Below are 14516 nucleotides of genomic sequence, written 5' to 3' on the forward strand. Positions count from 1 at the left end.
ACAGTACTCCTAACACACCCCCGCAAGCTGAAGGTAGAGGGTCGAACTGAAAGCTTGGCAGTCAGGGAGAGAAACCGATCGGCAGGAAGAGACTTAGTAAAAATGTCAGCAATCTGGGACAATGTATTAACATGTTGAACATCAATCTGACCCAAAAGAACTTTCTCACGGATAAAATGATAGTCAAGCTCAACATGCTTTGTACGAGCATGAAAGACGGGGTTGAAAGCTAGTGCAATAGCACTCTTGTTATCACAGAATATAACAGGTGTACGAAGAAGGGGAAATGAAAGATCAAAGAGTATCTTGCAAACCCACGAAATTTCTGCAGCAGTGTTGGCAAGTGACCTGTACTCAGCCTCAGTGGATGACCGAGCCACTGTGCTCTGATACCATGTAGAAAGTAAGATCTTAGTGAATAAGAAAACTGAATCTTGGAGAAAGAGAGATTAGAGAAAGAGAGAGAGAATGTAGAGAGAGAAAGAGAATTGAGAAAATGATTTTCAGTATCTATTCATATCTCTGTACATGAAGTATTTATACATAAATACCAAAGCTAACTATTTTAGCATTCCTCTAACTAATCCATACAGACAAGAATTAATCTGGTGCTGTGCACCTTTGGTAACTCTGTGAACCTACAGTACTCCTAACATTAATCACTAACTAGAATCTTTCCTAGAACAACAATTCTTGTCCAACACACACAAATCGATTCCCACGCATGGATTCCCAATCGTATCAAAAGGAGAGAGGGAGACCAGTCACCTGCAAAAGCATCAGAGCCCTTGATCTGTCGGCTTCCTACTGAGATGGATAGACAGATTATAGAAAGAAAGAGCTTAAGTCCCATCGTGTAATTACAATTCTTCTTTTGAGATTCATCAACTCTTCTGACATCTTCTTCTACTTCTAGTGACTGTTTTGCCTTCGCCCATCGCACTCTCACTTTTCCATGCAAAAACCAACACTGTCAGCCTCAAACTTGCACAATGTGGGAAGCAAAGCTGACAACTTTTTTTTTTATTTCCCAGCAGGCCTCTGCAAGTCCTGCCACTAAAGATCATGATTTTGAATTTTGATAAATATTTGGGAAGTATTTTCTTTACTTTCTGTATCCTTTTTGTCATCGATGCAATTTGAGAAACAGTGAAATATAAAGCAAAGGAAAAACCTTTAGCCAGTACTTTTTTGTTCTAATTAAAAAGCCACATTTTCCTCTGTTTTTCTTCATTTTTCACTTGTGGGTTTTCTTATTTACTTCCAATTGCTCTCCTCTGAACTTTCATGGCTTCTTTGCCTCTTTTCCTTGTTGTGTTTCTTGTTTTGGGAGGGGGGTTGATTTCAGGGCAGCAAAACTCAGATGGGATTATGGAAAAGGAGGAGCTTTTGGGACTTTTTGAAGTTTTGGGTGGCCTTCTGGAGGACCCCAGCTGGGCCCAAGAGCACCCACAGCCCTGTGATGAGACTCCATGGCCTGGTATTCAATGTGAAATTGGTGATGAAAATCCTCCAAGTTTTCATGTCACAAAGATTCACATTGGCCCTGATTTTCTCAGCCCTCCTTGCAAATCCTCTGCTTCCCTTTCAAGTTCCCTCCTCAAATTACCCTACTTGAAAACCCTCTCAATTTTCAATTGCTTTTTAACTACACCGGTCACTCTCTCTCCATCACTATTTGGTGCATTGTCTTCCTTGGAAACCCTAGCCCTTGTTTCCAATCCAGCTCTCTCAGGAGAAATCCCCCCAGAATTGTCAAAAATTACAAACTTAAGGGTCCTCAGCCTCTCACAGAACAACCTACTAGGAAACATCCCTAGTGAAATTGGTGGGCTGGTGAGACTAGAGCAGCTTGACCTAAGCTACAACAACCTAAGTGGTGAACTCCCACAGGAAATTGGAGGGTTGGGGAGTTTGACAATCTTGGATTTGAGCTGGAATGTTCTAGAAGGTCAGGTGCCTAGCTCTGTAGGGCAGCTTCAAGTCCTCCAAAAGATTGATATGAGCTGCAACATGCTCAGAGGATTGATCCCTCCAAATGTAGGGCAGCTCAAGAGGTTGGTGTTGTTTGATCTGAGTCATAACTTGATCAATGGGCCAATCCCAGAAACCCTTTCAGGTTTGGAGAATTTAGAGTATTGGGTAGCTGATAAAAACCCAATCAATTCAGAAATTCCTCAGTTTGTAGGGAAACTTAAGAATCTCATATCTCTGAGCTTTTCAGGATGTGGGTTGATTGGCAAATTACCCAACTCCCTATCTTCCTTGAAAAATCTCAGTTCCCTCTCTCTAGACAACAACAGTCTCAATGGGACAGTCCCTACAAGTTTAGGGACACTCCCAAAATTGGATCAGCTGAATCTGAGCAACAACCAGCTGAGTGGGGCCCTGTCACTTCCAGAGGATTTCATTGGGAGGCTTGGGAAGAGGTTGGATGTGAGAGGAAATAATGGTCTGTGTGCAATCAATCCATTGTACAATAAGAAGAAGGGCATCTCTGCAAATCTGATAAGTGCCCCTGTTTGTTTGAATGCAAGTGGAGCAACAAATGACACGGCCTTGGCCGGTGAAGACAAAGAACCAAAAGTGTCCGAGAGAATGAAGCCATTTGGTCAGTACCCTGTTGAGAACAATAGTTCCGGTTCTCCATCGAATTCAAATGCAAAGATGGTTTCTTTTGGTTTTGTTGTGTGTTTCTTGTGCCTCTTGTTGTAAAAACCCACTTCGTTTTTGTTCAATTTTAAGGCAACTTGATGAACTTGTTTTGATTTGAATTAGCTCATTGATAAAAGTGTCCGAGAGAAAAGAAGAAATGCCGATGAGTGTTTGTCAACTTTGTCTAGTCTCAGGTCTCACCACTGAGAGCTGCCTATAATCTGTATATGCTGCAGGCGTTTGCTAAGGAAGCAAAGAGATGCCTTGATTATTTAACGGGATGAGGATTCTCTGTCTTCTTCTTTTCATACTCTTTCATACCCTTCTTTCACATTTTTTATTTTATTCTTCTTTTTCTATAAAAAAAAATTAATATAAGATGTTGACGTTACTTAATCGTGGGAGAAGAGGAAATATAAAATAAAAAAAAGGAGAGAGAGATACGCAAAATAGTGGAACTTTGTAATGCAGTTGGGCCTGAATCTGAAAATTATAAGCAATTAAGAAAGGCTTCCCTTTTCTTTTGATAAATTTTGATTAAACATCCAAATCCAAAATCCAAATGTTTAAAATTGTCCAAAAGCTGCAGATATATTCCCTTCCTTATGCAGCTCCTTGTTTCTCATACATGCATCAAAGAAATTAATAAGAACAAGTGGAAAAAAGGGAACAAAAATAGTTCAGTACATGAACCTAATGTGGGCCCACAAAAGAAGAAGAAAATTAATGGTAATTAGAATGATCATCAATGAAATCAATGCAATCTCAAATTCTGATAGTACAGCTGCACAATCATCATCCTAATTAGCAATACTTTTCTTTTAATTAAGGAATAATAATATTATTAGACATGTTTAATCCCACATCCAAAAAATAATAATTTGCCAATGTACTTCTCCACCCCTTAATTTTGTAAAGTAAAATTCTTTTTAGTTACTAATCACATCGTTACGCTGAAAATTTATTTATATTACATTGTGATCAAAATTTGCATAAAATAGAGAATCAAGTTCGCTTAATTTAAATCAACGGAAATTGCTTAAAATGCAATTTACGGGCGAAAAACCAACCAAAACATGACTTAGGCACACAATTAAACACTTGACGCAAAATAAACACAGTAACGTTTTAAAATTATACAGTTGACACCCCTTATTAAGATAAGAGGGTGTCGGGGGTGTCGTTGATTATTAACCCAGGATTTATTAAGACATTAAATGGGATGAGCATGGAGGAATGATAGATTTGACAATTGCTCTCGCCTTGAGAAACCAAATCCACTCACGTTTCTTTATTTTCTTATCTGGATGCTTACCTCTTTTGTCTTCACCCCTTCCCCATCATTGTTTAATGATTTTTTCTCGAATCACTCCTGTCACTCTGTTTGTTAGCTGAAAAATTGTATATAAGTATCCAAGTGGGACCTTGAGTGTTCATTTTTCTCTCTTTTCTCTTTAGGCACCCTCTTCTGCAGCTCCTCTTTGTTCCTGCAATAAAAAAAGGTGTGTTCTTTGCACTCTTTGATGATCTGTTTAGATTATTTGGTTGAATTTCGACTTGGGTTTTGATCAAAATCATGTATGATGTATTGAAAATGAAATCTTTTCTGATTGTTGTATCGAAATCAATGTTTTTCTTTCTTTTTTGCCAATCATGTGTTTGATTTTTTTTTCTTCTGAAGTGATACAGTAGAATTTGAGACATGAGTGCAACAAAGTTTGATTTTTTGAATCGATATTGTCTTTGGATTGTTGGGTTATTGTTAGATTTGTTCAAGCTTAATCCTGATTTTTTTTAGACTCATCAGAAGTTTAATGAACATAACAAGCCCCATCAGTCTAGTCTCAGGATATGGATCGCTAGTCATAGCTTATGAGTTTGATCGTTCATAGCCCTACTGCTTTACATCTGTTATTGTAAATGCTTGGGATACCGTCACCTTGGCTTCCCGTTGCATGTAAGTTCCTCTCCAATTTAAGATGTCCCCAGAATGTATTGAAACTGGGGATCAAACCCTGCCGTTAAAATTTCGAGACTTGGAAACTTGGAAGCCACCGGTTTCCGGCTGGACTAGTGCGGGTTTTGGGTTTAAGGGAAATAAGGAATGACGATCCATCCGAGAGTTGATAACTCAAAGCCCAATTATGCAGGGTTTTTTTTTTCTTAGTCTCCTTTACTAGGTTGCTTTTGTTGGTTCATAGTTTCTATAACTTCAAAATTAGGATTACTTTTTTGGTCAATTACTTGATTCTCTGAATTCGAAAGAATCCGACATAACATGATATTCAAGTGATTTTCATTCACTAATACTGCGGAGATAGCATAAACAAATTGCAGAGATGGAGATAACCAATGTTTCTGAGTATGAAGCAATTGCGAAGGAGAAACTGCCAAAGATGGTTTATGACTACTATGCATCAGGTGCAGAAGATGAATGGACTCTCAAGGAGAACAAACGTGCATTTTCGCGGATTTTGTAAGCCTTATCTTGCTTTTGGGTTTGGCCAATCATCTCAAAAGTAGTTCTTTTTGTTTTTTGATTTTTTCAGGTTAGATTTCATTCATCATAAGAAAATTTTCAACTGAAGCTATTTACTGAACTTGTGTATTTCTTTTCAGATTTCGACCTCGTATTCTTGTAGATGTAAGCAAGATAGACTTGAGAACAACTGTTTTGGGCTTCAATATTTCGATGCCAATTATGATTGCGCCTACAGCCATGCAGAAGATGGCTCATCCTGAAGGTATAAACCCCTTTTGTAAAAGGGTACTCTTCTGTGACATGCAACTATATACGTTGCAACATTTATAATTCAAACAGCAATTGGAATTACCATCAATATCTTTCAGTTGTTGAATCGGCTCAAAGCTCGTTAAAGTTTCTCTTTGTCAAGTTTTTCTTATTAAGCAGAGATTGGTTAAATTTAATTTGTAATTCTCAATCAGGAGAGTTTGCAACGGCAAGAGCAGCGTCTGCAGCTGACACAATTATGGTATGGCTTAGAACCATCCAGTTATTTTTCTAAAACTGAATTCTGTTTTCCTATAACAGTTTCTTTAATATTAGATTGTATCAACAATTTCAACTTATGTATGCAATTTTGGTTGTTGTAGACACTGTCGTCTTGGTCCACTTCCAGTGTCGAAGAGGTTGCCTCAACAGGACCTGGCATTCGCTTTTTCCAACTCTATGTGAGTTTAAAATTTATCCCTCTATTTTTTTCTGCAACTTTCTTTCTTATTCTTTTATTTTCTATTTGGCTAAATTCACTCATTTAACATGCGGTGTTAGATAAGCTCTAGTGCTGAGAGAAATTTATTTCAGGAAGAAATTTCATTCACGTAACGTTTTTGTTGAAAGCTTGGTTACAATTTAACAAACTAAACTTGTTCCTCAAACAGACTTCCTAATAATTTCAAGGTGACTTTAAAAGTTTAAGAGAGTTCTTTGTCCTCCAATTAAGTGACCTCTGTCTCAAATTCGCTATATAGAAGTTAATTAAGGCCTGAAACAAATATTTACTTTCAAGGTTCTCATTTGTCATGTGTTGTTAATCTTATCAGTGATTGATGTGCTTCTTTTTAGGTGTACAAAGACAGAAATATGGTTGCACAGCTTGTAAAAAGAGCTGAGAGGGCCGGTTTTAAGGCAATAGTTCTTACTGTGGACACTCCGAGGCTTGGACGCCGAGAGGCTGATATTAAGAACAGGTGGGCATTGATTCAAGAATGGTATTTGTAAAACTAAGAAAGATAGTTACTAGAAACATTTAGGTTGTTTCATTGCGAATTGAAATCTCATTTAAGGTCTTCAACAGATTTGTATTGCCACCAAACTTAACATTGAAGAACTTTGAGGATTTGGTTCTCGGAAAGATGGATAAGGTGGGTGACTAACCTATAAGACTTTCAATATCAGACAAATACAGGTAACTTCATTTTAACGCATACATTTCTTAATTTTTTGGTGGTCAAATTTTAGACCAATGATTCTGGACTTGCATCATATGTTGCTCGACAAACTGACCAGTCTCTCAGCTGGAAGGTAAGATGGTTGCTTCAATATATGATTATTCAAACAATAAATCTGAAGTAAGATTTCACACGGTTTTCTTCGCCACATTCACAGGATATACAGTGGCTTCAGACAATCACCAAATTACCAATTCTTGTTAAGGGTGTAATTACTGCTGAGGATGGTAAGCAACCATATCCCTTACTCCGCATTCCAATAGAAATCCAACTCCCCAGCTTGGTCTATTATTGAAAGTTTATGACAAATTAATTTTATATGTGCTGAAAACTGTAGCACGACTAGCCATACAATATGGAGCTGCAGGAATTATCGTCTCCAACCATGGAGCTCGTCAACTTGATTATCTCCCTGCAACTATTATGGCTCTGGAAGAGGTACATTTGCTTCATATATTCTGCTTTTTTCAATTTGTTAAATGCTTCCGAGTGTTCTAAAATTGTTGAGTATTCTCTTCAACAGTTCATCTTCTTGAAACTTTAGTCATTCTAAATTCCAAGTCACTTTCTTTGGTGTATAGAGCTGTAACTTGTAATTTTCTGAAATTATGGTTTTGTTGTAACGGCTTATAGGTCGTCAAAGCTGCACAAGGCCAAATTCCTGTGTTTATGGATGGTGGAGTAAGGCGAGGAACAGATGTTTTTAAAGCTCTGGCTCTTGGTGCATCCGGCGTATTTGTGAGTAAAGCTTATGTTACTTGACACTAAATAAGACACTGCAACTGTAATTCATTCAGTTGCCTTCAGCCTTTAATATCTGTTTATATTAAAGCAACGAATCTAAAACAATGCCCTTAACCTACAAGCTCTAATCTGATACTTAAGAACCTCAATTTTGCTTATAAGTATTTATTCATTTTGTTTTTGTATTCCCTATGTTCAAATTTCAGATAGGTAGACCGGTGGTGTTCTCATTAGCGGCAGATGGCGAGGCTGGTGTAAGGAAAGTTCTTCAAATGCTTCGTGACGAATTTGAGCTAACCATGGCATTAAGTGGTTGCCGTTCGCTGAAGGAGATCACACGCAACCACATTGTAACTGAATGGGATCGTCCTCGTGTTGCACCTAGATTATAAGAAGGCTGCGATTCTTTTTCGCGGATTGATACGATGAACTACTAAAAGTTTCCTGTCTTGAACGTTTAGGAAAATAATATTTGAGAACTCAAACTTCTGTATTCTTTCAGAAAAATATATCTGAGAACTCAACGTCTGTATTGGGGATCAAATGGTAGTCAATAAGGAGCTTCTACTTGGTTATCTTCAAGCCAATATTAATTGGTTTAAATTCTGCTCCTGAACCGAATCTATCATGCTTGGTCATGTGTTTTATTTCTCTGCTTCCACATGACACCGTGTGATTAGTTTCAGTTCTTTGCTTCCGCATGACATTGCATGGTTGATTTGAGATTTCCCGTCATTAACATGAAATATCCCGTCATTAACATTTGAGTTGCATGTAAGTTCGTCTACTTTCCTCTTCTTTTTGCCGTGATGATATTATAAGTAAAAAAGGAGAGACATATAGTAAGAATCCCTTATTTGAATGCTGGTGGTAGGAAGCTAAGAATCCCCATTACCATGTAACTTAACAAAAACTGCCAGGAAACTACCCAAGCAATTTCGTGCGAAAGACACCCATTTCCATCTTTTCTTTAGCTCCAATACCATTTGACCATTTTTTTTTCATTTAGCTTATTAGGAAAGATTTTTCAATGTTAGGCCAAAATTGACATGATCTTGTTCAAGACGATAGGTCAAATTACAACTACATATATGCAACATCTATCTTTGATTGTTAAAAAAAGCGTTGGAGGGTGTAAAGTCTCCACACAAAAATCTGTAGAATATAAGTTTCACGTCGGGAATTTGAGAAAATAAAATACTATATATAAGTGTATGACTTCATTCTTATTAACACCGAACTATTTTGTGATAAAATTCAACACCTAGCTAGTAATAAGTGGTTAAGTTGGAACAATGTCAGTGTAGTTAGGGGTGACAAAATAAAATCTAACTTATATTCATCGTTACATTACTACTTAGTACTTACGTCAAGGCCTTTATATAAAAACATGTTAATTGTGCTTATTTTCTTATTTGGTTATCGTCCAGCGAAATTAGTGAACCATTTGAAATTGGTATAGCTTTTGAATTTTTCAAAACATGTACTCCAATAGTTGATTTATTTGTATCAACGAAAAAAGGTTTATTTGCCATAATGTAGGTAATCTTCTCTCCCGCATCAACAAAAGAACAAAAAAGTCATGTCATAATTCGATAGCAAAATAACACCATATGGCAACAAAGACCTAAATCAACAAAAAACAACCAACATATGATGTCTCCCACATGATGATTTGAAGTGCTTAAAATGAACCAATTTACAAAAAGCTCTCATGAATCGATGATCAACCTCTAAGCAAAAACAAAAAAATACCAATCAGATTAATTCAAAAAAATACCAATCAGATTAATTAAGTGGCCATAAATAATACATTCTAGTGCCATTCCTAGTGATGGTATGGAGATGTTGCTTGAGTCCGATGCTTTCTCTTCTGCAAAAACCTTTGGAGTGATTTCTTCATGGACATACCAGCAACGGGGCTACACAGTGGAGACATCACATTTGGTGAAGGTGGTTCTGCTGATCCACTTGGAGGAGTAAAGAGACTATTCACCCCTTCCTCCATTTCTTTGTTTGCAAGAAAAAGGATGGATCTGGCCTGCAAAACCCCAACAAATGAATTTAATAATTTATTAGTAATTATTTCTTTATATGATTAATATCCATTTGGTTGGTAGATTCTCTTAAACTTCAAAAGAAGGAGAACGTGGATCAAATTGGAATGTTATATATATTCGGAAAAACAAGCATGTGTCATGTGTGGTGTAACTATTCATTTCATATTAGGATTTTCTTTATAGGCTTTCAGATTAGGGTTAGAGGTATTAGTTGATTTGCCCTTAAACTTGTACAGAGATGCTAATTTTCCCTCAAAACTTTACAATGAGTTCAAATCTACGAACAACAGTTGAATATAAAAAGAAGTTAAACGGAGAAATCTTTATACGAGCAACGAGCCATAATAATTAAGAATCTAAGAAAAAGTAGAGTACTTAATAAACAAACACACGACGTACCTGAAGCTCTGTAACATCACAAACGCACACCATTCCGTTGTAGAAAATGGTCAGCCGCTGCTGTTGTTCTTGTTGCTGGGTTTCATTAGGGTTAGGGAAGCGTGAATCAGCAGAAGGATGATGAAGCTCCAGATTGCTGTTTCTCATGGTAATTTAGGGTTTGGAACTCAAATTATCAAAAAACCAAGAAAAACCAAGAGACTGAAGGATGATGATGAAGATTGAAGAGAGAACAAACGAAGATTTGGAGTGGGTTTTAGAATGATGCTATGGCTTTATATATGAAACTGTCATATGCATGTCGAATAAGAAGGTCCCCACATAAATGTGACTAGAAACGCTCCTGACACGAATCGCACGCACTTTTTACACCAAGATAGTGTTTAGCGGCGAAAAAGATTCCCTTTTCATTTAAACACGCGTATCATGATTCTTAAACTTGGTTTTTTCTTTCTTTTCTTATTTTTTGAATTAAACTGTATTTTACACCACATGATTTGGGATCATTTATAAATAAGCCACAAAATTTCAGATTCCAAATATTGACCAAGTGATTTTTGAATTGAACCAATTTAACCTCTCTGTCAATTTTAGAGTCTCTTTAAATTGTGCTTCAAATGTGACACATACTATGACACGTCAACACTTAACTCTAATTAGATAGTGAAATTGGTGAAGAGGTTAAATTGGTGCAATTTAGAAATTACGAGTGTAATATCTGGAAATTGAAATCCAATAGATCTAAAATCAATCAAACAATGGATATAAATGAATATATGATATGTCTCTCCCACACGATGATTTGAAGCGCTTAGAATTAACTAATTTACAAAAAGCTCACCTCGATCGATCGATCACCCTCTAACCGAAAAGAAAAATACCAATCAAATTAATTAATTGGCCACAAATAATAAATTCAAGTGCCTTAATTCCTAGCGATGGTATGGAGATGTTGCTTGAGTCCGATGCTTTCTCTTCTGCAAAAACCTTTGGAGTGATCTCTTCATAGACACACCAGCAACGGTGCTACACAGCGGAGACACCACATTTGGTGAAGGTGGTTCTGATAATCCACTTGGAGGAGTAAATGGACTCTTTACCCTTTCTTCCATTCCTTTGTTCGCAAGAAAAAGGATGGATCTGGCCTGCAAAATCCCAACAAATCAATTTAATAATTTATTAGAGGATAATTATTTCATTATAATATGACTAATAGTTATTAGGGTTGGTAAACCATCTTAAACATTAAAAGGAGAACGTGGAACAAAATGGTTATATATATTTGGAAAAACAAGCATGTGTCATGTGCGGTCTTAGAACTTTTAAATCATATTTGGATTAATTAGGTCAAACATATAGTTCTGTTCTTTATTTGTACTAATGGGGGAGGGCGGAATGCATCTTTAAATAAAAATGTGAAAATTTGTGACCAAAGGCATGGAACGAAATCAAAGTGTTTGTAAAAATTACATAATTCAAATCATGAACTGTTTTCTGGGAAATGGAGAGTCAACACTGGCATGGGCCATGACACTACAGAGTACAGACACAGCTCACTACAGCACTTTTATCTCTGCAATTCTAAACCTACTTTGATCTATCTATATTTCATTTGCAATAAACTCCTAGATTATGAACGACAGTTGTTGAATAAAATTGAAACTTAACCAGAGAAATCTAAATGCACGAAACTGATCTTCTTGTGTTTTTAGGTTACAGAATAAGAAACAAAGAATTAAACAAACTCATGACATACCTGAAGCTCTGTAACATCTCGAACGCACATCATTCCGTTGTAAAATATGGTCAGCTGCTGCTGCTGGTGTTCTTGTTGCTGGGTTTCATTAGAACCTGGAGAATATAACTGAAGCTCCAAATTGCAGTTCCTCCTCATGTTGGTTTAGGGTTTAGACTCAAAATTATCAAAAAACCCAGAGACTGAAGAAGGATGAAGAATGAAGATCCAAGAGAATTGAAGATGAATTGTGAGTTCTGGAGAATGATATGAATATATGGCTTTATATATACCTTACACTTTAAACCATAATAGTATACGTATTTTAAACGTGGTTTTAAAAATTGCTCTGCTGCTGCCACCGTTTATTTTCCGTGTGCAGTTTTTTCTTTTAAAACTCTTTCTTCGTTTTTTCTGAATTTTACACCGCTTTTTTTTTTCACTCACGTGCTCGGAGTCGGCACCACCTTTCTCCATCAGCAACAGCTTGCCTTTCCATTTAAAAAAAAAATATTTTAATCATTTTGTGCAAAATTACAAGAAATTAACTTGGGCCATCAATGATTGAGTGGAGTTTTTCCTTAATTTACTTCGTCACCAATTCACGCAATTTCACTGATGATTGGAATTATTAATAATCTCTATTAATTAATAAAATATTCTTTGTCAACTAAAAGACTAAAAGAGGGTGAAAAGATAAATTAGTCTTTTATGACACAATAAAAAAAATGATGGCAATAATGTAATTTTACAGGTCCAAATTTTACTGCTTTTTATTAAAGCCTCACCTACAGATGATGTTAAAATACCTCCAATATTAGAAAAAAAAAAAAAAAAACCTTCCACTCCCCCCACCTTCTCTCTCTCCCCCTCTCTCATTCTAATTTTCTAAAAAAATATGTCTATACACACAAAATGTGTAGGCAAATACTGGTATTAAATAAAAATAAAAATAAAACAAAGCAATAGTAAATTTTTACTGTTTTGTCAACAAGCGATCAATAGACAATAACCTTTAAATTTAAAAGGGGTTTACTTTAGAAATAGATGGCCTTTTTCAACTCTAAAGTTAGCGGGGGCATCATCTTTAAGTAATCTCCTTTTTTTTCTTTTCAATTGGTACCGTTTGGTACGTGGGACGGGACGAGCCGTTCCGTCCCACGTTTGGTGCGCCTAAAAATTGTGGAACGGGTTGTCCTATGGGACGAAATTTGGCTGATTTTTCGTTCCACCTCTTCCCCCTGGAACGACCCGTTCCACATCCGTGGAACACAAATTTATAACATTTTATGACAAAATTTCTTCTTATTTTTTTCAATATTTACATCATCTATTCCGTCATGTTCCGTCCCGTCTGCGTACCAAACGGTACCAAAGGGACCAGTTGGGGACTTTGCCTCGATAATTTACTCTTTTAGGGGCCGAAAAGACTCACATAAGTATGTTAGCCTCCCCTTGACCACCATCGTGCGATTCACTAGCAATAAGAATCGAACCAAAGACATGTCGTGGGGAATACGGGCCTGAAATTTGTCCTCAACCACTGGAGCAGCCTGTAATGATTATCTCTTAATCCTTAATTAATTAGCAATATTATCTACAAATACCAGAATCTGAAGAAAATAGAACAAAGACTTGGTCTTTGGGTGTGAACCCTAGTATAAATTATATTAGGAGAAATTAAGTTATCATCCTTATTTCTTCTATTGCATTGATTAAAATCTTATTTCTTTTTCATTTTTTATCAAGGTCTCTAGCTTTTAATGAATGTCATTATTTCAGTTATAAATTATTTACATATCAACATAATTAAATTTTATTTCTAAAATATAGTGTTAGAAACATTACATTTGGTATATTTATATTTATGATTAAACTTTGTATCATATATTTCTATTTTTTGTTTTTAACTGGCAACCCTTTTTTAATTTGTACCAATTTTCTTTTTAGTTTTAATTTGTACCCATATATTGTAACATCCCACATCGCCCAAGTGAGTGGATCTTGTAAGCCTTATATGTATATTCTCATCTTTACCCAACACGAAGCCTTTTGGGAGCTCAATAGCTTCGGGTTTCGTCATAACTCCGAAGTTAAGCGAGTTCCCGCGAGAGCAATCCCATGATAGGTGACCCACTGAGAAGTTCTCATGTGAGTTCCCATAAACAAAACCGTGAGGGCGTGGTCAGGGCCCAAAGCGGACAATATCGTGCTATGATGGAGTCGAGCCAGGGATGTAGTGGGGACCCAGGCGGGGATGTGATAATTTGGCATAAGAGTCAATCCCTGACCGGAAGTGTGCCGACGAGGACGTTAGGCCCCTAAGGGGGGTGGATTGTCACATCCCACATCGCCCAAGGGAGTGGATCTTGTAAGCCTTATATGTATATTCTCATCTCTATCCAACATGAGGCCTTTTGAGAGCTCACGGACTTCGGGTTCGGTCGGAACTCCGAAGTTAAGCAAGTTCACGCGAGAGCAATCCCATAATGGGTGACCCACTAGGAAGTTCTCATGTGAATTCCCAGAAACAAAACTGTGAGGGCGTGGTTGGGGCCCAAAGCGGACAATATCGTGCTACGGTGGAGTTGAGCCCGGGATGTGGTGGGGGCCCGAGACGGGATGTGACATATATTAATTTCATTTTGTGCCCACATTTTCTAAATTTTTATTTATACTCATAATTTATTTATAATGTACCCAATTTTCTTTATAAATGTACGACTTCGTTATATGTAAAATGTACCAACTTTTTTTTTTTGTAAATGCACCATTTTTTTAATGTAAAATGTACCCATTTTTTAATGTAGAATCTATTTATTTTTTATTTATAATGTATACATATTTATAATAAAATGTACCCTTTTTCAATTTTTTTGAACACTATGGGTACATTCGTTTGACATTTATTATTTCAAAGTTATATAGTTACATGTTTTTATCTATTTATT

The 14516-nt window shown here is 36.5% G+C and overlaps 4 protein-coding genes across 6 annotated transcripts; 2 read left to right on the plus strand and 2 right to left on the minus strand.

Annotated features, from left to right (window-relative positions):
• The first annotated feature begins 401 nt into the window (after nucleotides 1–401).
• On the plus strand, nucleotides 402–2758 carry LOC103435154 (receptor like protein 29-like). Its single transcript, XM_070822770.1, has one exon. It carries the CDS (start codon nucleotides 1288–1290, stop codon nucleotides 2713–2715), a length of 1428 nt encoding a protein of 475 aa, XP_070678871.1. The 5' UTR covers nucleotides 402–1287; the 3' UTR covers nucleotides 2716–2758.
• A 1082-nt stretch (nucleotides 2759–3840) lies between these two features.
• Nucleotides 3841–7946, plus strand: LOC103435155 (glycolate oxidase 1-like). Of its 3 annotated transcripts, none has more exons than XM_008373545.4 (12): nucleotides 3841–4157; nucleotides 4993–5131; nucleotides 5275–5399; nucleotides 5602–5648; nucleotides 5770–5847; nucleotides 6242–6366; nucleotides 6474–6540; nucleotides 6638–6700; nucleotides 6785–6854; nucleotides 6965–7065; nucleotides 7261–7365; nucleotides 7578–7946. In XM_008373545.4, the coding sequence occupies exons 2-12, from the start codon at nucleotides 4995–4997 to the stop codon at nucleotides 7761–7763; spliced, it is 1104 nt and encodes a 367-aa protein (XP_008371767.2). In that variant the 5' UTR covers nucleotides 3841–4157; nucleotides 4993–4994; the 3' UTR covers nucleotides 7764–7946. The 3 variants fall into 3 exon arrangements, with proteins under 3 accessions (XP_008371767.2, XP_017187965.2, XP_017187966.3); XM_017332476.3 differs by having other exon boundaries at nucleotides 3859–4157; nucleotides 4977–5131; XM_017332477.3 differs by having other exon boundaries at nucleotides 3935–4157; nucleotides 4993–5135.
• Nucleotides 7947–9199: 1253 nt separating this feature from the next.
• LOC103435156 (protein TIFY 5A-like) lies at nucleotides 9200–9977 on the minus strand. Its single transcript, XM_008373547.4, has 2 exons — nucleotides 9831–9977; nucleotides 9200–9412 (listed from the first exon to the last, which is right to left on the minus strand). Exons 1-2 carry the CDS (start codon nucleotides 9975–9977, stop codon nucleotides 9200–9202), a joined length of 360 nt encoding a protein of 119 aa, XP_008371769.1.
• Nucleotides 9978–10547: 570 nt separating this feature from the next.
• LOC103435158 (protein TIFY 5A-like) lies at nucleotides 10548–11875 on the minus strand. The gene is made up of 2 exons (XM_008373548.4): nucleotides 11587–11875; nucleotides 10548–10975 (listed from the first exon to the last, which is right to left on the minus strand). Exons 1-2 carry the CDS (start codon nucleotides 11722–11724, stop codon nucleotides 10763–10765), a joined length of 351 nt encoding a protein of 116 aa, XP_008371770.2. The 5' UTR covers nucleotides 11725–11875; the 3' UTR covers nucleotides 10548–10762.
• Between the last annotated feature and the right edge of the window lie 2641 nt (nucleotides 11876–14516).

This window comes from Malus domestica, chromosome 05 (genome assembly GCF_042453785.1).
Source record: "Malus domestica chromosome 05, GDT2T_hap1".
Taxonomy (NCBI): domain Eukaryota; kingdom Viridiplantae; phylum Streptophyta; class Magnoliopsida; order Rosales; family Rosaceae; genus Malus; species Malus domestica.